Source organism: Lithobates pipiens, unplaced genomic scaffold (assembly GCF_037356315.1).
Source record: "Lithobates pipiens isolate NorthernLeopardFrog02 unplaced genomic scaffold, aLitPip1_a1.2 Scaffold_13, whole genome shotgun sequence".
Classification (NCBI taxonomy): Eukaryota; Metazoa; Chordata; class Amphibia; order Anura; family Ranidae; genus Lithobates; species Lithobates pipiens.
In genome coordinates, this window is record NW_027507718.1 from 324180341 (window position 1) to 324207669 (window position 27329).

The following is a 27329-nucleotide window of genomic DNA, read 5'->3' on the forward strand; positions in this document are numbered from 1 at the left end:
TTGTGAGCGGTAAAAGAGGGCCCTTGTCTATGGCGTGGCACCTTAGCCTTCCTGGCCTGTGGGAGTAGGGTAATCTTACCACCAGTGGCATTTTTAATAATGTCATCCAAAGAGGCTCCAAAGAGCCGGTCGCCAAGGAAAGGAAGATCCGTCAGGGCTTTTTTGGATGCCTGGTCAGACCAGCATTTTAACCAAATCAGGCGCCTCAGCACCACTGCTGACACTGAAGCCCTGGATAACAGAGGAAGAGTATCCAGGGCCACATCACAAACGCACTTAAGGCCTTGCACTAGTTTGTCTGCTAGTTCCACACAGACAGGAGAAGCCTGTTGATCTCCCAATTCGCAGTGCAACCGTTTTGCCCACTCAGTTAGTGTCTGCGACACAAGTGCGGACACCAGTACTGGTTGCACGGCGGACCCCACAACCGTAAACACGGAATGAGCCACTGCCTTGGCCTTCCTGTCCATGGGATCCTTAAATGCAGGAGTCCCCTCTACCGGGATCGTGGTTACTTTATTTAACCTGGATACTGGGGGGGGGGTCCACGACCGGAGGAGCCGACCACTTCTTGAGAAGGCTTTCCTCAAAAGGGTAACGCACCGCCATGGATTTGGGGACCGAAAAGGTTCGTTGCAGGCGACCCTATTCCTTGTAAATGAACGTGTCAAAATAAGTCAGATACAGGAACACCTTAGGTGAACATGCTGGCTTGCGGGACCCAAAGGGGACCGCTACATCAGCAGAGGGATCCGATGGCTCCTGAATCTTCAGGGTATCGGGCACAGCTGTTATAAGTGCTCCAACAAACGCTTTGTCGCGCACGGACCTGGGCGGGGACTCATCCTCACTAGCCTCCATCTTGGCAACGAACGAATTGAGGACTGCCATCAGGGTGTCTATAGGCACTGTGCAGTCCGCAGGCAACCCGGTTGCAATTGCCTGGATTTCGGGGGAAGAAACACCAGTTTCTGAAGCCATGCTGACCCTACCCTGTCTGCCACCCGAAGGAGATTTAGGACAGTTACAGTCCCACCCTCCTTACTGCCACTGGCTGAGGGGCTCTTTCCCGCTGGACTCACCACCCTGAGGAGTTCTGCGCTATTCAGCAGGTAGTGCCTGTAGTCCCTGTTGGCTTCCAGGTGCAGAGGAAACAGTGCTGTGTCGGTGGAAGCAGATGCAAATGGCGCTAAAATTGTTCTGAAGTGTGCTCAGCCTTCAGGAAAATGGCTGCCCATCGTCCAGCACAAGGATATAAAACACAGAACAGGAGCACATGCCGCTGGTGGCCTGACTAGGAAATCACCAGGAAAATGGCCGCTGAAGCCCAGGAGAGCATGCTGTCTTGCTCACACCTAAAATGCCCGCCGAAAAACAGCTCCATGAGGTACAGGGAGAAATCAATGGTGGTGAGCACACCGCTGCGCAGGATATCAGCATGGCCTCACAGACACCTTCCAGGGGCATGAAGAACAGGACCCAGGACACAGCTAGCCAGCGCAACCCCCCCCCCAGGTGAGAGCCCCCCAGAAAGCCCCTGCATAGCGCACACACACACCGCTCAGCAGCCACATGCAGCATCCCCCACAGGGAGGGGGAAGAAAGATAGGGACAGAGAGAGAAGACAGGGAGGTGAATCGACCTCCCAGAGAATGCCCAGCTGCTCAGGCCCGCCAAGGCAGGGAGAGCTGTACTTACCAGTCCTGAAGAGCTGGGAGACATTCCATCACAGACCCACTCACTGATCAGTACAGGGTGTGTGCTGGCCCCGGCATACTGTGACACAGACATCAGTAGCCCAGTCATATGTATGCCCCCTGGAGCATAAAAGCTCACCGACCACCTCTGGAGCTGAGGTTTCGCCGTGGCCTGCCTACCGCGTAGCTGCGGCCTGCACATGCTCGATGGCCAGACTGGGGAGACTACAAGGATAAGAGTATCCAGCCTGTCACCCAGCTGGCTGTTGATAGCAGATCACAGGATCAATCATCTTACGCAAAACGTCACGCTTCTGCAGAAAAAAGTACAGACCGATGGGCCCGCAGGGTTCCTAGGTCCTTCTCCTTCACTAGGCAAAATAAAACTGATGGCTGCATGGCAGGCTGGAGGGTTGTTGCCCAAGAGACCACCCCCTGGGCGGAACTAAGAGCTCTGAGTGTTGTATTACAACTAATGCCTAGTATCTCCTAGTAATAGGGCATAACAACCCAATGGCTAAGAGAGGAGCTGTGTCGGTCAGTGAAAATAAGAGAAAAAAGATCTCCATTTTCCCCTCTGGCAGAACGGCGATCTGCCTTGTTTACATAAGCAGACCGCTGTTCTGCCTCTCCTCAGAACAATCGGCAGGTCACAGCAGACATTGGCTCCCGTTGTGTCCAATCACAGCGGACGGGTGTTGCCGGCAGCGCGCACGTCCACCCCAGATCCCGTGCACGAAAACTCTTCAAAAGCACAAGTGCAAAAAAAAAGCACAGAAATTGTTTAAAAGCAAACTGCATAGGTGTGAACCAAGCCTGAGCCATGACTGACAAAGGAATGTACATTTTCTTCCTTAAGCCTAGTACACATGGGCTGAATGTCGAGCAGCATTGGCCAGTTCAGTAGAAACCAGCTGAAATTAAACCCATGTGTACATCAGCTGTTCGACCAGCTTCTGTCTTGGAGCATGACCAAAAAAGGTCTCCTAATCAGCTCCCGACCAGCATTCTCAGCCAATGTCTGAGAGCACTGACCAGATTGTTCTGGTGGGGGGGGATTTTAAACGAAAAAAAAAAAAACTAGTGTGTACCAGGCTTTAGTTCTATAGGGCTTCTAACCACAATGGTTAGTTCTACAAACTAAACAGAGTCTATTCACCAAGAGATACCAAACATTTTCATACACAGAAAACTGATTACATCCATAAATCAACCCATGATTTATTATATGGCTCATCCAAAAGATAGCGTAGAAAGTTTTTCTGGTGTGCAACATTCTGTAATCAGCATCATCCAATTAGAATTTACTTTATGGAAGTCACAAAAGAGAAAGATACATTTCAATGGGTTGCCATACTTGGCCTTTTCCCTTTTTCCCAATACTCTAAAAAATTTTTAAGTGAACACTGACTTCTTACCAGTCACTTGGTTTATGAGCTTCTGAGTCGGGTATTAGCTGAGATTCATCATCCAGCCAGCCTTCAGGTTTTACAGCATTGGGATCTTCTATTTTAACAGGCCCTCCTTCATCCCTTGTGTATATACAAATATATAATATATGGACTTAATGACAATAAAAATAGTAGCATATATAAAATGACTTTCTACTGCTTATCTTTCACTCGGCAGACACACAGACATGATCCAAAATCAAACACCAGAAAAAAAATACACAAAAAAGCGCTAATTGGAATCTCCTGTGAAGTAAAACGGATGACCGCTATAAACACTGAAAACAATCTCTGATGGTGCCAATTTCATTAAAAGCAAGAAGAAGTTTATTAAAACAATGTTCTAAGATGATAATAAAGCAATTGTTGCAGGGCTCTCCTCAGACAAATGGAAAATCAAGTCAGCGTAAAAACAGTAATCACTGTGTAAGTACCTTGTGCATGCTGTTGGCTGTGGTATAGCCATGCAGGACGGTGCTGCCGCGGTCTAGCTGTGCTCCCCGTCTGCAATGAACAGAGTTCAATGGACTCTGCTCAATGCAGACGAAAAGCACAGCTAGACCCCCGGATTATTTTCTAGCACCGCTTCTGGTGCACAACCTCCACACAGCTGCTTTATGGTCCCGGATGGCACCACATCCTATTTTCGAGGGACTCCTCGTTCTGGTCTCCTAGCGCCAGACTTTTTGTATTCACACAGAAATAATCATACACCTCAGATTGCCTGAATACTGCCAGTCCTAACATTGTAAAGTGCTGTGCAAACTGTTGGTGCTATATAAATCCTGTATAATAATAGTCCTGAAGGTGTTTTAAACAGGATCACATAATTTGTAATAAAAACATCTTTGCTGTTCCAGACATCTCAAGTCTCCTGCGAGGTGCGGGAGACTCCCACATTTCTGCTGCTGCTCCCATACACCTGTAAGCGCCTCTCGATCTCCCGGGAATGATTGGTGCAGGGAACAGCTGTGAAGACCGACTCTGTCCACGCAGATGTCTCTGCAAACAGCTTGCACTCCTAGCATCCCCATAAACACTAAACACTGTAATTAGGGCTCCGGCTGGTGGCCATTTTGTGGTGGACCAAATTGCATTGCTTTTAATGGGGGAATTCTCAAACGCTAGAGAACAAACGTTCTTCTTGTGTAGAGTCTCCGTTTTCCTAAGAAAAACACCTCCTTACAGCATAGGACAATATATATATATATATATATATATATATATATATATACACACATACATATACACACACACACACACACACACACACACACACACACACATACACACTGTTTGTTTATTTTTTATGTTTTTTTACTTTATTTCAGAGCAGATATATATATAATCTGCTCCGAAGTAAAAAAATATATAACAAGTGTATATGCTGACATCACACCAAAGCCCCCAAAAAATAATAAAAAAAAATGTAAAACAAATACTAAAAAATTAAAAAGTGTAAATAAATACAATTAAAAAAGACTGACACCAATCTCCCCTGCTCTACCAACACTGTCCACTGCCCCAACCCCATCCTTCCAAAAAGCATCGTGAAAAAAAAATTAAGAAACAACAAATAACTAATTAAATTGTAAAAAAATCTATTATTAAAAATAAAAAAAACTACTGACACCGTCCACTGCCACATACCACCCACCCCCTTCCTCAGGAGCACTGTGGAAAAATATTAAAGAGGTGATTTAAAAAATATTTTGCCGCATGGGTGGGGGTTGCGCCACCTCCCTGAAATGAGTTTACCACCTCTATACCACCTCTATAAACTGTGATTCTGTACTTGTCAAATATGGTGCAGAAATCTCCTTCCACTATGTCTGGCTGCCTCCATTTTAACTGTGGGCAGCTGGAGCTGCTGCCTGTTAACTTCCTGGATTTACAGACACACAGAGGCTCTCGCCTCCACCTCTGCAGCTCTCATTGGCCCTCTTATGACTCCCCCCCCCCCCCCTTCCTTCCTGACAAGAAATAGGAAGTGGGCTGTATATGGTATTTACTGGCAGAAAAAAAATGTTTTACTATCCAAAGTTAAAACAACAAGGGCAGAAGATTTAATAGATGGAAAGAAGAAAAAAAATTACTGAAGGTCCACTTTAAGTATTAAGTAATGATCATCTAATATTTGTGGGTACCTAGATTCCTGATGTTGCTCACAGCAATACATCAGATGTCATATCCTCTATAGTGTACACTAGAAGATCTGACTGGTTACTGCCAGGTCTGCTGTTAGAAATCATGAGGCCGGAGGCGCATGCGCGGAGACTCCAAGATGGCCACATAAGCCTGAAGCTCCGCACCACCCTGGCTGAATGGCTCAACTCACAGCAGCCTGCGGCTAGTGGGACAGACTAGGGTCACACTGCAGTATTGGGGAACCCCCCAAGAGCCAGCACATGCAAAAAAGTTTGGCCAGGAGGGATTATTGGCTGCGATTTGAGCCTGCACAGGACTCACTCGTATCCAAGATGGTGGCCGCGGCACAAACATGTGCACAAACATGTGCTGAAATGTGCTGAAATGGAGGAAGAACTCCCTCTGCCATTGATCCTGAATTCACTACAAGCACCTCCGGGCCTATTCGTGAGTAACCTTTACACAATGGCACCTTCCCCAGCCTACACAGAGTCACTCATAGGGCACACTCTGCAGGATTATATGCTTTCCCCCATTATATGCTTCCCCCCATCTGCTGAGGCCTATCTGGCCTCCTCACAACAGCCAGGGCACCTCAGCTCGGACACACTGATTAATACTGCTGATCTATTCAATAAACTATCGTAACTGTTAGACAGGGGTCTCTCCACTACGGCAGCTAAAATTACTGGGGACATAAAGGCAGACTTCCAGAATCTAGGAGACAGAATGGAAGCAATGGAACATAAACTGGACTCTACAGTAGCTAGGACCAACCAGAACTCATATCATATCCAAGTTGCTCTCCAGGATCAATTGGACACAGCTCTATTGCGAATTGATGATCTTGAGAACAGATCTCAAAGGTATAACTTTTGTTTAAGGGGTCTCCTGGAGTCCGTCACAGACGTAATACTTGCAGTTCAGGACTTTATCAGGGATTTTATCCCAGACATTCCACTGTGTAAACTGGAATAGGATCGCGCTCACAGAGCGTTTGGGCCCACCATGCAAAGATGGAGCCCCCAAGGATATGGTGATCAAACCCCATTTCTACTCGGTGAAAGAGGAAGTCATGAAGAAGTCAATCAACACTCCTCTGTCGCAACCACCCTGTCCAAGTCTTTGCAGACATATCCCCATTGACCATATAAAGAAGACGGGCCCTGAAACCCCTGCTATTGGTCCTATCACAAAAGGACATCAAGTATTGGTGGGCCTTCCCTTTTTCTCTCAAGTTTGCCTACAAATCCAAAACCTATTCCTTTTCCAGTTTACAAGGAGAGAAGCTATTTTTGAGCCTGAGATTCATCATACACGGACTCCGCACACTCCCACCAACACCCAAACGGGGGCCACCAAATTACAAACACCCTCTAGTCCTATCTCTCCAATGTGGAACAAAAACAGCTTTGAGAAACCCAAGGAAGGCAGACCCCCTTGACTATTTTGGTGATCGGAGCCAACACACTTCCCTTTCTGGACTTTCCCAGAGAAGAATCAACCAAAAACTTGATCATCTCTTATGCCCAAGGATTTGAAATTCCACCAGCAAAAGTCCGATGTGAGCATTTGGTTGGAAATTCTGACCGTGTGCATGCTCCATCGGACTTTTGTTGGCAGAATTTTGGCAGGTTTGAGCAGGTTCTCAATTTTTCGCTTGGAAAAAGTTCAGATCGGAAATTCCGATCGTCTGTACCAATTCCGACACGCAAAATGTATTAATTTGCCCTCCACTCCCTCACTTATATCTCATTCTACATGACTCCCATCACCCTCCCTACCCCCTACACCCTTCCTCTACCCCCCCTCACTTCTGCCTGTATCCCCCCCCCCATGCTAGCCTACCAGGAAAAGGTCATTTATATGTGTCTTAAATGTGTTATGCTAGTTCCAGGCAGATATCGCCACATCATTTATTGTTTATATGTTTGGGTGGGCCTCCACTGGGGTAGCTTGCCTTTTCGCCTCCCCCTACCCAGTAGATATGGTTATTCCATGCCCACTTAGTGGGTCCTCAACTTCAACTGATGAGGTTGAGATGACTGTTGGTTACAGGGGCAGTGAGATAGCATTATTCTCCTGCCCGAAGGAGCTCCTAGAGAGCACACCTCTAATCTATCTATTCTGTTTTCAAATAACTATAAATTCACACCGCAGCTAGAATATAAGGACCCAGAGGGCAGATTTCTTTATCGTACATCATGGGACACAGAGCGCCATAGTAATCACTATGTGGGTATATAGCACCTTCAGGTGATGGACACTGGTACACCCAATACAGGAAGTTCACTCCCCTATATAACCCCTCCTCCTTCCAGGACTACCTCAGTTTTTTCGCCAGTGTCTAAGGTGTTGGTTACGAGTGAAGATGTGCTCAGAAGAGCTCCAAGCTGGAGGGATCCCTCCTGGATTTAAACAGCCTCCATAGACCAGGTCCATCCAAAGTGCCACTGAGACCAAGGTGAATGGTACCTGGGCCTGGTATACAAAGCACAAGGTTTTGCCTGTAATGCCTCTCTTTGCAGGGCTGGACCAAAGGACCCAGGACTTTTTGGTCATGCTACATTACCTAAAGTTTTTCCTGAGGGTTGCTATACAGGTCCAAGGAAGTGGAACCCCTATAATAGGGACCCGGTCCTTGAAGGTTTGCTAATGCAGCCCGTCGTGATGGGTGAAGTTTGGAGCTGTCTGTTACAGCAGTATACTGCAGAGAGGAAAAGATAAGGGAAGAAACCCAGGAACTTTAAAAAGTCCACCTATACTTTTTTCTTACATAAGTAAAATGTTGTCTTGCCTAAAGTCTCCACTAGAGGGAGTAAATGCGTACCTTAGTAGGTTGCGTCTCAGTCAGTTCAGAAGTCCCAGCTAAACAGCACGTGTGTGGTCTCAGCAAGCCAAGAAGGTTTTTAAACTTCCCGCCTCCCCAGCCCTCCCTTCCCAGAAATCTGCAAAGCAGAATTCTAAAGCCTCATTATGAAGAGGTGCCCCCCCCCCCTACCACCAGAGTAGGTGGGAAGACTTCTGCAATACTCAGAAGTCTGGTAAGAGGAAATCAAGACAGATGGGTCATTTCCACTGTGTCTCTAGGATACAAACTAGAATTTCGGGTGTTTCCACAGTCTTGTTTCCTGAAAACAAATGTTCCCAAAGATCCAGGGAAAAAGCAATCTCTGTTTTGGGCATTAACCGATTACTGGCTCAAGGGGTGATCATACAGATCCCCACAGAAGAGCAAGCTTTGGGGTTTTATTCAAACCTCTTTATGGTACCAAAATCAAATGGAGTTGTCAGACCCATTCTAGATCTGAAGAATCTAAATCAGCTCCTGCAAATCTGCTCCTTTAGCATGGAGTCGATCAGGTCCGTAGTTTCTATCCTACAAGGAGGAGGACTTCTGGCGTCTATCGACATCAGGGATGCATATCTGCATGTCCCTATATTTCCCGCTCACAAAAAGATTTCTGCGGTTTGAGGTAGCACAGCAGCATTTTCAGTTTGTAGCCTTGCCCTTAGGGCTAGCCACAGCAGCCCGTGTGTTCACAAAAGTGCTGGACCCACCTCTAGCCTGGTTAAGGGCACAGAGCATAACAGTCTTGGCATACCTAGATGATCTATTGCTAATAGACCAATCGGTGTCTCATTTGGAGCAAAGTGTATGCATTACAACCAGTTACCTGGAAAGTCTGGGTTGGAGTCTCAACCTAGAGAAATCTTTCTTAAAACCACTAAAAAGCTGGAGTATTTGGGTCTGATCAAAGATACAGCCCAGAAAAATGTGTTCTGGCCTCAGGCAAAAATCAACTCCATAAGAGAGCTGGTGCAGATGGTCAGGTCGAAAGGAGATCCCTCCATTCACCATTCACCTGTGCATGAGGTTGTTAGGATAGATGGTGGCTTCATTCGAAGTGGTTCCCTATGCCCAGTTCCATTCAAGAATGTTGCAAAACAGTATCCTGTCCGCTTGGAACAAAAGGATCCAAGCTTTAGACTTGCCAATGCGACTGTCCCCAAGAGTGTCCCAAAGCCTCAGTTGGTGGTTACTAACCCAGAAGCTGCTGTAAGGAAAATCCTTCAGACCAGTTATCTGGAAAGTGGTAACGACAGGTGCCAGCCTTTTAGGCTGGGGAGCAGTACTAGAGAAGACAACTTTCCAGGGACAGTGGACAAGAACCAAGAGAGCCTTACCTATCAATATCCTAGAGATTCGGGCAGTGCGTCTGGCTCTGAAGGCCTAGACTTTCAGGTTATGTGATTGTCCTGTCAGGAGCCAATCAAAAAATGCCACAGCGGTGGCCTATATCAATCACAAGGGAGCACCAAGAGTCTTGCAGCGCAGACAGAGGTGAACCATATTCTAACTTGGGCAGAAAGGAATGTTCCATGCCTATCAGCAGTCTTCATTCCGAGAGTAGGGAATTGGCAGGCAGACTACCTGAGTCACCAGTAGACATTTTTCGGGCTGTATGCCAAAAATGGGGGACTCCAGACATAGATCTCCTAGCATCCAGATTCAACATGAACTTAGTCAACTTTGTGTCCATGTCCAAGGATCAACTTGCATGCGGAACAGATGTGTTGGTGACCCCGTGGGATCAGTTCTCACTGATCTATGCATTTCCCCCTATTCAGTTGCTGCCTCGAAAGAAAGACAGTAATTCTGGTAGCACCAGCATGGCCCAGAAGGTCATGGTATGCAGAAATTGTAAAAGATGACAGTGGAGGATCCATAGTCTCTTCCACTACGGCCAGGCCTACTCTCACAGGGGCCAATCCAATATTCCATCCTACCTTGCGGACGCTAAATTTAACGGCTTGGCTATTGAAACCCACATTCTGAAGAAACGTAAGCTATCCGGGTCAGTTATCTCTACCCTGATTAATGCAAGGAAGCCAGCTTCCAGAACTATATATTATAGAGTCTGGAGTGCATATGTTTCCTGGTGTGAATCCAAGGGTTGGCACCATCGGAGGTATATCATAAGCAGAATTATTGCCTTTCTACAATTAGGGGTAGAGATGAAGTTGCCCTTGAATACTATTAAAGGCCAAGTCTCAGCTTTATCGGTCTTATTTCAAAGACCACTTGCTACACATTCTTTAGTCCAAGGTTTTATGCAAGGGGTGATGCGGATTAATCCACCAGTTAGATCATCTTTGAACCCTTGAGACTTGAACTTAGTTTTTTCAGTGTTACAAAAACAGCAATTTGAACCGATACAACATATTCTCTTAGTCCTTCTGACAAGGAAGTTGCTGTTCTTGGTTGCTATAACCTCAGCAAGGAGGGTTTCAGAATTGACTGCTCCTACTTGTAAAGAGCCATACTTGATCATTCATGGGGACAGAATGGTGTTGCTCCCTCGTCCGGATTTTTTGCCAAAAGTGGTCTCAGGTTTTCAACTGAACCAAGATATTGTCCTGCATTGTTTTTTTCCAAAACCATGTTCCAGGGAAGAAAAGTCACTACATTGTCTTGATGTGGTGAGAACGGTCAAAGTCTATTTAGAGACGACTGCTCAGATTTGTTCTGCCCGAGGGTCCTAAGAAGGGACAGGCAGTGTTAAAATCCACTGTCGCTAAGATCCCCCTTTTTAAGTCAAAGCGCACTGTTCCAGGGCAGTTAATGCTTGTTGGGCAGTGCGTCACCAGGCCTCCATGGCTCAGATCTGTAAGGCCGCAACTTGGTCTTCAGTACATACATTCACCAAATTTTATCAGGTGGATGTAATGAGGCAATCGCCTTTGGGCACAGTGTGCTGCAGGCAGCAGTATAAGTCCTCAAGTCTGGGGGTGCCCTACGGGTTGTCTGTCCCTTCCCTCAAAAATCATTGCCATGGGATGTCCCACATAGTGATTACTATGGTGCTCTGTTCCCATGATGTACGATAAAGAAAATAGGATTATTATAACAGCTTACCTGTAAAATCCTTTTCTTGGAGTACATCATGGGACACAGACGTCCCTCCCCTCTTTTGGGCTTTAGATATATTGCTCACCCAGACATCCAAGGGGTTAACTGCGGTCCACAGACACATAAATGTGCCCTATTTGCGCACAATCTCCTGTTATTCTTCATGGCTCCAACGACCTCCCTTCCAAACATATGTAAACTGCTGGAAGACTTCGCTAAAGCCTCCGGGTTGCAGGTCAACCTATCTAAATCCCAAATTCTAAACATGATAATCCCACATCAGAAGGTTGAGAATCCTAAAAGCTCCTTTCAATTTGAGTGGAGTGACTCGACCATTAGATACTTGGGAATAGATATTTCTTAAAAGATTGACAGACTGTACATGGTAAACTTCCCCCCATCTACAAAAAACTTGAAATTAATCTTAAGAAATGGGCGCTCCATGAAATATCCTGGCTAGGGAGAGTGTATGCGGTTAAGATGACACTACTTCCCAAAATACTTTATCTCTTTAGGGCTCTCCAGATTCCCATTAATAAAGATCATCTGCAGATTTTCCAAAGCAAAATTATAAAATTATTCTGGGGATCCTCTGGACACCGCCTCTGCAGGAAAATGTTATATAGACCTAGGACACAGGGAGGATCTAGAGTACACAACCTACAGTGGTATTACCAAGTGGCACACTTGGCACAACTGTCGACTAGGGATGAGCTCAGGCGTGTTCGCGTGGAACACGTGCAGAGCCTGCCAGGAAGTGAGCGCAGCGCTGCGCTACTCACAGGCAGTGAGACATTGCCCCGATGCGTGGCTGCAGAGATCGGGCAATGTCTCACTGCCTGTGATTAGCGCAGCGTTGTGCTCACTTCCTGGCGGGCTCTGCACGTGTTCCATGCGAACACGCCTGAGCTCATCCCTACTGTCGACTGTCTATATACGTTTATAGAAACCTGATTGGGTTTGCATATAGAACGGCAAGCAGTCCCCACACACACACACACACATACATTAAACTTCTTACTCTGGTGTCCTCCCAAAGATGGCCCTCCTATAATGTCTCCTATACTGTCTCACTCTATTTCCCTTTGGGAAAGCCTGTAAAGCTTCCCCGCTCTAACCTCTGGGAATGAACATTAAGGCCTTCAGGTGGCAGTTAGACAAGGGGTTATACCGCATTGGACACTACCTTACCCCCCTTGGCCCTATCTCACTCAGCTACTGTAAAAGCAAATTTGAGATACCTGACTCTGAGAGGTTTAGATTCATGCAAATATCCCACTTCTTAAACTCTCAATGGAAAAATAAACCAGAACCCCCAAAGCTGACTGCATATAAGCAATGGTGTGGCTAAGTCACACCATTTCTTATATGCAATGGTGTGGCTAAGTCACGGGGGGGGGGGGCATCTCCACAATATACCTGTCACTTGCATTAGACATCGCTAAATTATGGTACATGCTGGCCTGGGAGGGAGAGCTACGAGACAGCTGGGACGTGAAGGTATGGAATAGAAACTTTCTCCAATCTTACAAAGGTATGCACAACACTGCCCTGATTAAAGCAAATGTAAGTTTTTACTAGGTGGTACTTGGTTCCAACCAAGTTAGCGAAAATGTTCCCTTCTGCCTCTTCTCAATGCTTTAGAGGGTGTACTCTTTGAGGGTTCATGATTCACATATGGTGATACTGCCCAAGAATCAGAAGATTCTAGATCAGATTTTTACACATGATACGCAAGGTTACAGGATGTCAGGTCCCCAAAGATCCCTACATAGCATTACTAAATGCCCTGGTCTCTAAAACCACAAATGCCACCCAGAATTAGATTTTCTTTATTCTTTTGGGAGAAAAACTGACCATTGCACGAGCCTGGAAACAATCAAACGTCTCCGTGGCAGTAGCCAAACAAAAAACTTCTTGGGTGATGGCACAAGAAAAAATGGTCAGCTCTCTGACGGACTCAGCTGCTAAGTTCGAGGCAACCTGGGAGCCCTGGGCATCCTATATAGGCATTTCAAAGTAATATGGAGAATATAGATAGGGACCCAGGAGAGGGATCATGAGGGGCTTGCTAATTTCCTTGATAGCTTTACCTTCTTTCTTTCCTCTCTGCTTTCAGACTATTCCTTCCTTAAAAATATAACTTTGCACTACCTCTTAGTGCACCATATTACTTATGATTATCTTTATGGTCATGGAAAGGTTATTCAGAGACCTAGGATAGACTGCACCTTGACTGCTTAACAAAGTAAGCATAGACTGTAGAGGCCAATTGATCAATTGCTATCAATTAAGCGCAGATCAACACCTTTGCTTCACAGCCACCAATTCGATATACTCCCGGGGGAGTGATAAGATTAACAGTCTATTATTAACAGTTATTTTATGTGTAATCCAAAGATCTCTGTAATCGACCAGTTTTATGTCACACTTGACATTTATTGTTCACCTTATTTGTGATGTAATGTTGCATGTTATTGACAATAAAAGCTTTTTGAAATAAATAAATTGATATGCCCTAAAAAACAAACAAAGAAACAAACAAAAAAAAAACATTGCTCCCCATACAGCCCACCCTGCTAGTCTAGTGAACTGCCATAAAACTGCATGGGCCTCCCGTTAAACATATAGAGCATGGCCTCCTTACAGGAGTACCGGTGCTACCCCCTTATCAACGGCCCTGGTTACAGCGCTCAGCACCTTTCTGTCACCCTGTCACACTAATGACTCATGATATTGTGTTCTCAACCTAGGCCACATAAAGTGATCTTACCAGTCTTCTGGTTTGACGGCATCAGTATCTGGAATTTTGACGCGCTCATCCCACTCTTTAGGTTTTTTATCCTTTGGGTCATCTATTTCCTTTGGCGGATTTAATGGTGGGATGACATCCTCCAGAAGGCTTCCTTGACTAACAACCGTTTGATCAATAAGAATTTCAAAGGTGTTCTCTGGCTTCAGAACTGGATAAAAAAAAGGATATCAACCACCACAATCAGCATGGACTTTACAAAATATAGTTTTTTTTCAGCTCTGGGCTGGAGATTAAATCTGATCATACACATTACAATTTGATTGTTGAATCTCTGTCCAATCTCTTTTGGAGTTACCATAACCTTGTAATGCGAGGACCTAACTAAACAATCCATTTCATTTGTATTCATACAAACAGGCCCTTTTGCATCGCAGTTGTTGGTAGATGTAAAGGCAAGTGTACAATTAGATTGTAATGTTTACAATCAGCTTAAGACCCAGTTCATTGCATCTCCTTACAGAGTCCTCTAGTCTACATGTTCATATTTTTAATAGCAAGGTACAGCTATTAAATCCAAATTATAAAAGCCTATTTAATTATATATAATTGTTAAAGTATATTATGTGTTCTGTTTTTCAAAAATTTGAAACCATATTATCATTACCAACTAGAATTTACATGCCAAGTGCAGTTATAGAACTACAGCAATGATATCTCAGTATACTACCGGTTGGTTCCTGTAGATTAAAATGGTGCACAGGGCATGCATTTGCTGTATTAGATTTAATCTGATTACTTTTCATTTGTCTACATTATTTGTAAAGTTCCATCATGTAAAGGTTATTGTATATCTAATATACTGCCTGTAACTACAAACTTTATGAAACAAGAATGCAGCTTTCACTTAAATACAATGATATAAACCTGTAATTGAAGGGAAGTTCACTCCATAATAAAAGTTTGGGTCCATCCATCATGCCTCCAAAATAATAATAGCAGGTTGTCTTTTTTTCCTGGCAGCTCCCTGACACAACGTGTCTTGTTTTAGCAGCTCCCTGGGAAACCTTGCACCATATCCTATGAGGCTGCAAGAGTCCACTCACAGAACAGTGGGGGTAGGGGCAGAGCTGATGCGCTATTGTAGGCTTACCTGAACCCAAAAGAGGCAGCCAGCTAAAGAGGACCAAGATGGCGGCATGGGACACAGGCATAGACAAATTAAATTCAAGCCAGCATAGCAGGTAAGAGGGTGCGGGGAGTTGTAGGGGGTAGTTAAGTTCTACTTTGACTAGGGGCAATTCCAACTGAGGATAGGAAGAGGTCAACTTCCACGAAAATCACATGTCAACACAATCGGTAGATCCAATTACACACGCAGGTGAACTAATGTACATACAAATCTCAAATTTTCCTGTAAAAATCTTGATCCTGCCATTCAAACTATTCACGTTTTCCTATTGGGCCATACATGTGATGCTTACAGTTTTTTATTCTAAAGCCCCATACACACTGGGGCTTTAGAATAAAAACCATGCCTTCAGATTTACCAAAACCATGTAGTGCAAGGGCCTGCCTGATTGCATACAAATTGAAACTCCTAAGGTTTGACCTCATATTATATGGTTTTGATAAATCTGAAGGAAGAAAATCTGATAGTGTGTATGGGGCTTTAAGCTTTGTTACAATTAGATAATTGCAAATTAGACTGACAGCCTGTCTCAGCAGGTTGCCCACAGTGGGGTAAAGGAATGATCTCATATAACATCTTTAAGGGTTAAAGAAAACCTGTCGTCACAGAAATCTATAGGTTGCCATTGCTTACTTTCTTCCGAAAAACTAGTTGCCTGCTTAATATACGGTTCCATTTTATTCCAACAGAGGTCAGCAATGGCTGCCTGCAGATTTCACTTAGCACATGTTTTCAGTAAGTAACTTCATTTTTATGATGTAGCAGGTCCACAAGAACATATATGTGTAGTACCCCCTACCATAGGTAGGTGCTAGCATAGGATTTCTTGCTAGGGAAACTGTCAGCACAGGTAAATTTAGTCAGGCCTATGCTTTGAGCTAGGCCTGTCTGTTTTGATCTGGGGCATGGAATGGTTAGTGTAGCAGTGGGTGTGACCACCTGTGCTCTAGTTCTGAGGCACCTCCCCTGCTTCCAGGGAGAATGTTCTGGAAGAGGGGCAAGGCCTAGAACTGGGGTGGCAGGCAGCTCATGTGGGAGCCCTGACCAGTCCCCAACTGGTATTAGCAGGGGACGGGCCTCCTATATAAGCTGAGGTAACAGGCCACTGGGGGGAGTTGTTGGCCGGTAGAAGTGGAGAATGGAGTACTATACAGCAGCAGGAGGGCACCCCATCTGGGGGGGGGGGGGTGGGCGCCAATTGCAGGAGGAGGCTGTGATAACTGTGAGGGAACTTATTCTTTACATGGTCATTGGTGAAGTCTTCATCATTTGCACGGTCATTGATGAGGAACTCCTGGAGCAGAGAGGCAGATGAAGCTGAATGTACAGTCCGGTTAAATTCTCCATCATGGACTCATGTTAGAGAGAGGTTTGTGAGTGTACCACAGTGGAGGGCTGGATGTGGAGACATGCCAGGAAGTCTGTGAGGGAACTTCACCTTTACACGGTCATTGGTGAAGTCCTCATCATTACACGGTCATTGATGAGGAGTCCTGGATCAGTGGAGAGAATGTAGGGAATAGTGTAAAACTGATGTGGCCCAAGGGCAAAGGATTTGCAAGCTGGGCTGGCTGGGAACAGTAGTCCACCGTCCAACACATGCTTTTAACCTACTAGGCCTCCGGGGAAAGGTACTGCAGACCTCTGGCCTAGTAGCAGCGGGAAACCAGAGTCAGCATTACATGTGGGATCCTTTGCACATAAAAGAAGATGCGACACGAAATTAATGTGCTTCAGTATAAGTTTGTGCAGGGGGAGAGGATTTCTGAAAAATTCACCTTACACTGTCATGAGTGAAATCCTTATCTTTACATGGTAATCTTATGTGGAATTTCTGGGAGCAACAGTCTGCAGGAGTTATGCAGAGGAGGAGCAATAGTCTGCATTGTGATGCAGGGAAGAGACTGTAGTTGTTATAAACGTGCATCATTCTTCAGGCTCAAGCTATGTTCTAATCTATAAAGTCTTTAAATATGATGGCAAAGTGATCTGATCTATGGGCATCCCATATACCCCTTTCCCAACCAAGTTATACCCCCAAAAAAGAAAAACAAAACAAAGCAAAAGACTGTTCATTGTCTCAGATGTGATATATGGAGGTCTGGCAACAGGGTGATATGGTGGATATTTGTTACTAGTGGCAACTACACTGCTACATACGTTATTATGGTAAAAAGTCTAGCTAGACCGTTTGCTACTTTACTGAAGGTTGTTAACCATACAGAAATAAACATACTCAAGGTATAAAGATGTGTCTTTTTGTCTGTATAATACTTTTTTAGATCAACATCAGGACGCTTTGCATGTTTTTCATCATAATCCCCAATTATTGGATTTTTATGCCTGAAGATGAAATGCAGTTTATAATCTTCTCCACATTTGTCTGGTCCAAACATGATTGTGTATGGAGTCCGGTCATGGAATTCCTCCTGTATAAGACACAAAGTGAAATCAATAAATATCTTGAATATGAAGGAAAAGGAAGAAAATTTAATGAAAAGTCACAAAAAACAGTTGTATATTTAGCTTTTGTCCTGCCCTAGGCCTGACTCAACTTGTGGACCCCCTAATTTAAATATGACCCACCCCTTCCTGTTTAAGACCTGCCCTGTCAATGCAGCCTCATCAGTGGCCTTCAGTGTGGCCTCATCAGTGGCCATCTGTACATCCTCATCAGGGACCACCAGTACAGCCTATCAGTGCAAACTATCAGTGCCCATCAGTGCAGCCTATCAGTGCAGCTTATCAGTGCAAGATATTAGTGCCCATCAGTGCAATCTATTAGTGCCCATCAGTGCAACATATTTGTGCCAATCAGTGCCGCCTCGTGGCCATCAGTGCAGCCTTATCAGTGTCCATCAGTGCCCACCAGTGTAGCATATCAGTGCTACCTCATTAGTGCCCATCAGTGCAGTTTATCAGTACCCATTATTGCTGACTCATCAGTGGCCATCAGTGCAGCCTATTAGTCCAGCCTATTAGTGCCCATCAATGCAGAAAATCTGTGGCCATCAGTGCTGCCTCATCAGTGCCCATCAGTGCAGCATATCAGTGCCGCCTCATCAGTGGACATTTGTGCAGCCTCATCAGTGGCCAACAGTGCAGCCTCATCAGTGCCCATCAGTGCATCATTTTCAGTGCCACCTTATGTCACTGAATTGGTAATATTACTCCTGTCTTGTAAGATATTTGGACTTGTGTTTGCTGATTGTAATCATAGGATTATTTCACTTATTTGTATAATGACTAGGAAGTCCCTAGTCAATATACAAATAAGTGGCAAAATCAGTGGCAGCAAACACAAGTCCAAATACCTTATAAGATAGGAATAATCTTACTTATCCAGTGGCATATTGTGATAGCACATATGAGGTGAGCAGGTCTAAAGTATTAATTATTATTATTATTATATAGTATTCATATAGCGCTGACAGTTTACACAGCGCTTTACAAAATTAGGGCAGATGGTACAATTATAATACAATTCAATACAGGGGGGAATCAGAGGGCCCTGCTCGTTAGAGCTTACAATCAAGGAGGGAGGGTCAATTTATACAAAAGGGTAATAGCTGTGGGGAGTGAGCTAATGGAGAAAATAGTGCAGTTGTTAGATGGAGGCAGGATAGGCTTCTCTGAAGAGGATAGTTTTCAGGGATTGCCTAAAAGTGGATAAATTTGGAGACATTCTGACAGATTGGGGTAGTGAATTCCAGAGGATGGGCGAGGCTCGGGAGAAGTCCTGGAGGCGGATATGGGAGGAGGTGATGAGGGAGCTAGAGAGCAGGAGGTCTTGGGAGGAACGAAGAGGGCGATTAGGTTGGTATTTTGAGACTAGGCTAGTGATGTACCTGGGGGCAGAGTTGTGGATGTCTTTGTAACTTAATGTTAGTATTTTGAATTGAATCCGTTGGGCAAGTGGCAGCCAATGGAGGGATTGGCAGAGAGGGGTAGCAGACACTGAGGGGTTTATATGGATGAGTCTGACAGCAACAATCATGATGGACTGAAGGGGGGATAGTCTATTTAAAAGTAAGCCAATGAGGAGGGTGTTGCAGTAGTCAAGGCGAGAGATAACCAAGGAGTGAGTCAGGAGCTTTGTGGTTTCCTTGGTTAGAAATGGACGTAGCTTGGAGATGTTGTGGAGGTTGAGGCGGCAAGCTTTGGAAAGTGATTGGGTATGAGACCGAAAGGAGAGTTCAGAGTCCAGGATAACACCTAGAACCTTGGCATGTGGGGATGGGTGGATGGTTGTGCCATTGCCCTTGACAGAGAAGTCCGGGGAAGAAGCACATGGGGGAGGAAATATTATAAGTTGAGTTTGAGGGAGTTTTGTGACATCAATACAGATATGTCTGTTAGCAAGTTAGTGATGCGTGAGGAGACTGATGGAGTGAGTTGAGGGGTGGAGAGATAGATTTGTGTGTCGTCAGCGTAGAAATTATATTGAAAGCCATGAGAGGCTATCAGCTGACCCAGGGCAGAGGTGTAGATTGAAAATAAAAGAGGTCCAAGAACAGAACCTTGGGGAACACTGACGGAGAGGGGAAGAGGAGTGGAGGAAGTAGAATTGTAAGTGACACTGAAGGTGCGTTGGGATAGATAGGATGAGAGCCACTGAAGAGCACAGTCACGGAGATCAAGGGAGTAAAGTTTTTTGAGGAGGAAGGGGTGGTCAACCATGTCAAAGGCAGCTGAAAGATTCAGACGTAGGAGTACAGAATAGTGTCCGTTGGTTTTTGCAGTTAGTAAGTCATTTTTGAGTTTTAAAAGAACAGTTTCTGTGGAGTGTTGAGGGCGAAATCCAGATTGAAGGGGATCAAGATGGTTATTCTTAATGAGGTGGTCACTCAGTTGGTTGTAAACCAGGCATTCAAGGAGTTTAGAGGCAAAGGGGATCAAGGAGATAGGGAATAGGTTGTTAAGATTGGTAGGGTCCAAGGACGGCTTTTTAAGTATGGGGATGACCAGTGCATGCTTTAGAGCATTGGGGAAAATGCCAGAGGTGATGGAGAGATTGAAGATGTGGGATAAAGAGAGTTAAAGAGTGTTAAGATAGATTCAGAGGGAGACCGTAGTGTTTGAGAGGGAATAGGGTCCAGGGGGCAGGTGGTAAGGTGGGCATTAGAAAGACGCTTATCAACTACTGTTATTGCCATCATATACAATTAAAAGTGATATTTATAGTATATAATATATATAGTAAATAGTATATGAAACAATTCAATATGCTCAAGCAAAGACAAGGATGTTTAAAGAAATTAATTATATTGAAGTGATGCCATACCTGGGGCCTCTGGTCTCCCTCCTCTCTTCTCCACGCTATTGACACAGAACCTGGGAGGGAGTTACATATCGTAACTTTCTCCCAAGGAGGCCGTGGAGGAGGGTATGCAGAGCATTGGACTGCAGTGCCACACTTAGTATTGGTGCCCGCCAGACCAGCTGTACTAACTGCGGCCGGCGGCTTCCAATCTGTCCGAACATCCTCACCGGACAATATTTACACACTAGCAGGCAGCAGTGTGGCCGCTTTAAGGGGGCGTCAGACTGATTTGCCTCCTAGACCCTGCCCCCCTGGCCCAGTCAGCCCCACTAAGACTAAAAGTGTAGCACAAGCCAGCGGGGATGTGCGGGAGCTGGGAGAAGGCTGTTTTTTTTTTCATGCGGGGAGGTGGCTTTTTTTACCCCCCCATGAAATGCCACCCTAGGCCTGGTCCCTGTTAGTGAAATAAAGTCACAACCACATAACATGTATGGGTAGGTCATGAGAATGAAAGAATTATATAGAAAACCCACGCTGGAGCATATATGTTATAAATGAGCAGCCGCTTAAGCAATTTGTGACACCAACAGATAAAATATAATAATGATTGGAAGCAGCGCTATATCAATAGACAGGTGATTAAATCCTGAATCAATGTTAGTTAAAACTAAAATATTATAGGTTATTATGATGACACTAAAACTTATTTAGTGACAAAACATCAATTATAAAGTGACATCAAACTAATTTGAGAAAAAATTATATATAATCAGTCCATAAAAGCCCATCAATAAAGGTATAAATAGGGGCATAAAAGTTTGAAAAACCTTAACCAGATCACAGAATCTTCAGCTGTGATCTGGTTGATGCAGAGGAATAGACAGCAGCCCTGACTGGATACATATCTGCCGTTTGGAGTTTAAAAGAGATTTAACATGTGCATTTGACCATATTATATGATGGTCCACAGGATCAGGTAACAGGCTTTCCTATCTGGTGCCACCCGATGGTGGAATCACTGAATATTTGAAACTTGGGGACATTCATTGAATAATTGGATTGCGAATTGATTGTTCTTTTTTTGAACTTTGTTTTTTCTTGCAAAACATTTCATTTTATGCCCCTATTGATGGCTTTTTATGGACTGATTATATATATTTTTTGACAAATTAGTTTGGTGTCACTTTATAATTTATGTTTTGTCACAAATTAAGTTTTACTGTCATCACAATAACCTATAATATTTTTGTTTTAACTAACATTGATTCAGGATTTAATCATCTATTGATTTAGTGCTGCTTCCATACATTATTAAATCATGAGAATGACCTTACCTTATGCAGATTCATTCTGCATACACAGAATAATAACATACAGCTGCAAAGACAGAAAATCTATTGTTATTAAAGGGGTTATAAACCCTCAAGGTTTTTCCCCTTAACACATTCTATGCATTAAAGAGGAGTTCCACCTGGGTAAAAAAATAATTAATAGTCAGCAGCTACAAATACTGCAGCTGCTGACTTTTCATATATGAACACTTACCTGTCCAGGGAGCCCTCAATATCGGCACCCAAAGCCGGCCCATCCCTCGGCTCCGGGTGCAGGCGCCGGCATCCTTACTAAGGCTAACAGTCCTTATGGCTTCACAGTCTGTTTCGTGCTGCACTTTGTGAATGGTCCCTACTGTATTCCTGGACCTGTGTGTCTCGCAAGAAAGCAGCTGGGGGGGCGGAGGAGGATGGCCGGGCATTGCATAGTTTGCCGCACAATATTGCTGCAATCTTTCCCCGGAAGTGGATACCTGGATTTGGCAAGTATCCGCTCCCCCCTGAAAAGGTGCCAAATGTGGCACCAGAGGAGGGGAGGAATCTGATCCACAGTAGTTCCATTTCCGGGTGAAAAACCTTCTGTGGTTCAGCAGCCCCCCAGAGCCCCCCTTTTACTTACCTGAACCCAATCGTTCCAGCGACAGGGATGAGCACACCAGTTCCAGCCACTGTCTTGGGTCCCCATTGGATATATTGATAGCAATCAAATCCAGTGCCACGTGACGAGCTGGGGCGGGGTCAAGTCCTGCTGTTTGTGTCAATGGACGCAGCAGCAGGACTCGGGAGCGTGCCGCACGAGTGCCCCCATGGAAAGTGGCTCCCTGTGGGGTAACCTGGGAAGAGGAGGAACCAGGAGCGCCGTTGAGGGACCCCAGAAGAGGAGGATTGGGGTCGCTCTGTACAAAACCCTTGCACGGTGCAGGTAAGTATAACATATTTGTTATTTTAAAAAACAAGCAAAAAAACGAACCTTTACAACCCCTTTAGGACTATTTTATGTTGCTGCGTGACATTGCTTTACTACTGCAGATGAACATTTCATAATATTTTTTTCAAAGCCATTTCCACTTCCCCATAAATTGCTACATATGTAGCCATTCTGCAGTAGGCAATCCAATGCAAATAATTTAACCTCTTGCTTACTGGGAACTTAAATCCCCCTCCTGTCCAGACCAATTTTCAGCTTTCAGGGCTGTCGGACTTTGAATGACAATTGCAAGGTCATACAACACTGTACCCAAATGAAATTTTATTCTTTTTTTCCCACAAATAAAGCTTTCTTTTGGTGATATTTAATCACCTCTGCGGGTTTTATTTTTTGTAACAAAAATTGAAAAAGACCGAATTTTTTTTATTTTTTTTATATATTGTTATAAAATTTGAAAACAGGTAATTTTTCTCCTTCATTGATGTATGCTGATGAGGTGGCACTGATGGGCACCCTTAGGTGGCAGTGATGAGCACTGATGGGTGGCAGTGATGGGCACTGATAGGTGGCAATATTGGGTACTGATCGGTTAAACTGATAGGCAGCGGCTGGGCACTTAAAGCGCCACATACAGGTACGTGATTGTGCCCAGCCGTGCCATTCTGCCGACGTATATAGGCATGAGGCGGTCCTTAAGTGGTTAAAATAATTGTCTCCACAATCTCAAAAGAACCATGGTCAATGTCCCCTAATAACCCTCTGTGCTTTAACCCCAACTTTAAAGAACTAAGCTCCTTACCTGACCCGCAATGATGGTGCTCCAAGGGAGTTAAATACCTGTGCCATCTATACGAGACACAGGGATTAAATCCTTCCAACAGATGCGGGTTGATTTTGACCTACCACACTCGTATGTGTTCTTCTACTACCAACTCTGACACGCCATCCGTGCCCAGTTTGGCTCGTTAGAGAAAGTTCTTCGACACCCTGACCCCAGTTAACTTATTTCCACATACTATGCAGCTCTCATGACTGACTGTAACCCTAGATTCCAAGTGGCTTAGACAAAATGGACCTTTATGGACTCTACACTTACAGAGGATGACTGGTCAGAATTCAGTGATACATACAAGACCCCAGTAATACCATCCAAAGACCGTATCATTAATATAACATTTTTCCCACCTAACCCCTGCTAGGTTATGTAAAATGGGCTTGGCTCCCACATGCGGACTGTTTTAGAGGTTGTGGCCAGACAGCGGACTTTTTACCTTTTTTCTGGACTTGTCCAATAGTTCAGAACTTTTGGACAGAAATAGGGTCTTTCATTTCATTGGCGATAGGCCTCCCAAACATTCTCCACCCAAAAAACTGCCTCCTGGGTATTTTTGGGGATCTCCGCATTTCAACTCATGCAAAAAGACTTTTCTTGATCATACATCATGGGACACAGGAGCTCATTACATAGTGGGTTATATAGTCATCTCTGGTGGTTGGACACTGGTTAACCCCAATTAAGGAGAATTCCTCCCCTATAAAACCCCTCCCATATGGGAGGCACCTCCGTTTTTTCACCAGTGTCTATGGTGGTTGGTCACATAAAACATGTGCTATGAAGAAAGCTCTGTGCAGGTCCCTGCGGAGTCCTAAGGGCTACAACAAACCGGATCCATATCTCGGGCCGATATTTGACTCCCAAGATGGTATGGTACCCGGGCCTCGTCATCCGAAGAAACGAGGTTTGGCCTGTAAGTCCTCTCCATTGGAAGACTGGGCTCTGGGAAAACCAGACTTGGTGTACTGTTTACACAGAGTGCATGAAAGTTTCTGGCAGAGTCTTTTACAAGGTCCAGGTAGGAGGTTCTTCTGAGAAAGAACCCCAGATAAACCTGAAGGTTGGCTAACTCTGCCCGCCGTGATGGGTGAAGGCTGGAATCTGTCTGTTTCAGCAATTCCTGCGGCGAGGACAGGTAAGGGAAGTTAATCCTATATATATGTATATGATGGATTTCTTCATTTTGAGTAGTTGTATGTCTTACCTGGTTTCCACCACTAGAGGGAGTAAGAGCAGCCTGATGCATACTTACATGCCTTTCAGTACACACGCTCAGTGAAGCCTGGTTCTCCAGAGGTCTCACGTCTCCACTGCAGTCCCTGCCACAACAAGGTAATACAGGGGTCCCTCGTAGTCTGGGGGTCCCACGCAGCTCTGATGAGACTCCTTTTCCCCCCCTGGATTCCGGCGGTCCTCGTGCACGCGCACGGGTGTGTGCACACGCATCGAGTGCGCTCCCGGGCTAATGGAGGAGGGGGGAGTGTGGTTGTGAGCCGTGCACGTTGGTGTGCACGGCACTGTACTGCGCAGGCGCCAGGTGGCAGTTTTTTAAAGCCCAGAGCGTCAGGGGACTGTAAGTGAGAGACACAGGAGCTGTGGGCAGTAAGCATCCCAGGGGATTGGATCCAGGCAAACCTTAGACACCTACTCAGCATCAGGTTGTGCAGTATTAAGCATATATATGTTATTGTGAGACTTTTAGTACAACAGTGATTGCACTTTGTATTAGTACCTCTGCTTTGTAGCTTAGGACTATGTCTCCTCGTAAGAGGGTCTCAGGGGGAGGTAACAAGGGCACTGGTAAATCACCGCCTAGGTCCAGGGGTTCTAAAAATGCCTGTAAGTTACCACCCCCCCCTGCAAGACTGGAGCCAGCCTCACAGGACGAGTCAGTGCCCCTGTCAGGTTTTGCAGCCTCTCCTAATGTCCCAGCCCCGGTATATGTCACTGAGGGCTCCCTTAGGGCTACATTGGAGGGTTTTGAAGGGAAAATCATGAATTTTATTTCTGCTTCCCTGAAAGATAGCAGGAAAAAAGAGGTAGATCCCCTCCCTCTGCTGAGATTCCTCTTTCAGATGATTATTCTGACAATGAGGAGAGATCCCTATCTTGGGACAGGGATCTTGAGCAGTCGGAGGAATCAGAGGAAAAGGAGAGAGTCCCCTCCTCCCAGGCGCTCAGAAAACAGGTGCAGTATTATACTGAATTGGTGCGTAGCACATTCAGAATGCCTGCTGCTGAAGTCGCTACGTCCTCTGTTTCTTCCCTAGGAGTCAGGAAAGTCCCACAGACTGCTTTTTCCTTCCCAATTCATCCCTTAATGGATAAATTGATGTATGAGGATTGGGGACATCCCGATAAACTGTTTACTCCTCCTAAAAGGTTTTCTATGCATTATCCTCTGGAGGAAAGTTTCACCAAGAAATGGGGGGTCCCATCTGTCGATGCGGCTGTTTCTTGTGTGAATAAAAACCTGATCTGTCCGCTGGATAATGCTCAGGTATTTAAAGTTCCAACTGATAATAGGTTGGAAACATTATTTAAAGCCTCCTTTTCCATGACTGGCGCTGTAGTGCAACCTACAGTCGCAGCCGTGGGGTTGTGTCAGTTCCTCAAGGAACAGGTTAAGCGGATGCTTGGCCTCCTTCCCAGTGAGGAAGTGGAGAATTATGCAGAAATACCTCAAATTCTGTGTTTTATGATTGATGCGATTTTGGATTATGTCCAACAAGCATCTCGTTTATCTCTCCTGTTAGTACACATGTGAAGGGCCCTATGGCTAAAGAATTGGGCAGCTGAGCTATCGTGCAAGAAGCATTTGATTGGGTTCCCGTTTAAAGGGGAATGTCTGTTTGGAGAAGAATTAGACAAATTTGTCCAAAAAATTTCAGGGGGTAAATCTACTCTCCTTCCAGTCAAAAAGAGCAAACGTCCGTCATTTAGGCGTTCTCTCTCTCCCGGAGCATCAAGCTCTAAGCAGTGGCGACGGCCTTCTCAACCCTCCTCTACAGGAAAGGCTCAGGGCCGGGCCCAAGGGCAGAAAAAGACTTGGGGGCGGAAGCCTGCCAAGCAGAGCCCAAAAGCTTCCTTGTGAAGGGGCGCCCCCGCTCGGCCGAGTGGGGGGAAGGCTTCAGCAGTTTGCGGAAGCCTGGCGGGAAGAGATCCGGGACAAGTGGGTGATCTCTTCGGTATCTCTGGGCTACAAGCTAGAATTTCAGGAGATTCCACCTTCTCGCTTTCTAAGGTCAAGGATCCCCAGGAATCCAGTAAAGCAAAAACCTCTATTTCTGGCCTTAGATCACTTACTATCCCAAGGGGTGATAGTAGAAGTGGACCCAAAAGAACAGGGTTCCGAAGCCAAATGGAAGTGTCAGACCTATCCTGGATCTGAAGGATCTGAACCGGTTTCTACGCATCCGGTCCTTCCGAATGCAGTCAATTCGCACTGTGGTCTCCTCCCTGCAAGGGGGAGAGTTTATGGCATCAATAGACATCAAGGATGCATATCTCCATGTGCCAATATTTCCCGCACACCAAAGGTATCTAAGGTTCGCGGTAGAGCGGCGCCATTTTCAATTTGTGGCCTTGCCGTTCGGGCTCGCTACGGCCCCTCGAGTCTTTTACAAAGATTCTGGAGCCTCTCTTGGCAAACCTAAGAGCTCAGGGTATAGCCTTCATGGCTTATCTAGACGACTTGCTTCTCATGGAGAAAACAGTAGCGTTCCTGAACCACAGTGTTTCCAGAACACTACAAGTATTATGCAGGAGTATCCACTCAGTAATTAGTGTGCATGCACCTGCCCCCAGCGCTCATGTAT

The 27329-nt window shown here is 45.2% G+C and overlaps 1 protein-coding gene across 1 annotated transcript in view; it reads right to left on the reverse strand.

Moving 5' to 3' along the window:
* CLGN (calmegin) overlaps positions 1 to 27329 on the reverse strand; it is a 104217-nt gene that overhangs the window by 25291 nt on the left and 51597 nt on the right. Inside the window, exons 7-9 of the mRNA XM_077476937.1 lie at positions 17391 to 17583; positions 13984 to 14173; positions 3116 to 3229 (exon numbers count right to left, since the gene is read on the reverse strand). Of these exons, the coding sequence (XP_077333063.1) occupies positions 3116 to 3229; positions 13984 to 14173; positions 17391 to 17583 (497 nt within the window). The remainder of the gene's footprint in view (positions 1 to 3115; positions 3230 to 13983; positions 14174 to 17390; positions 17584 to 27329) is intronic.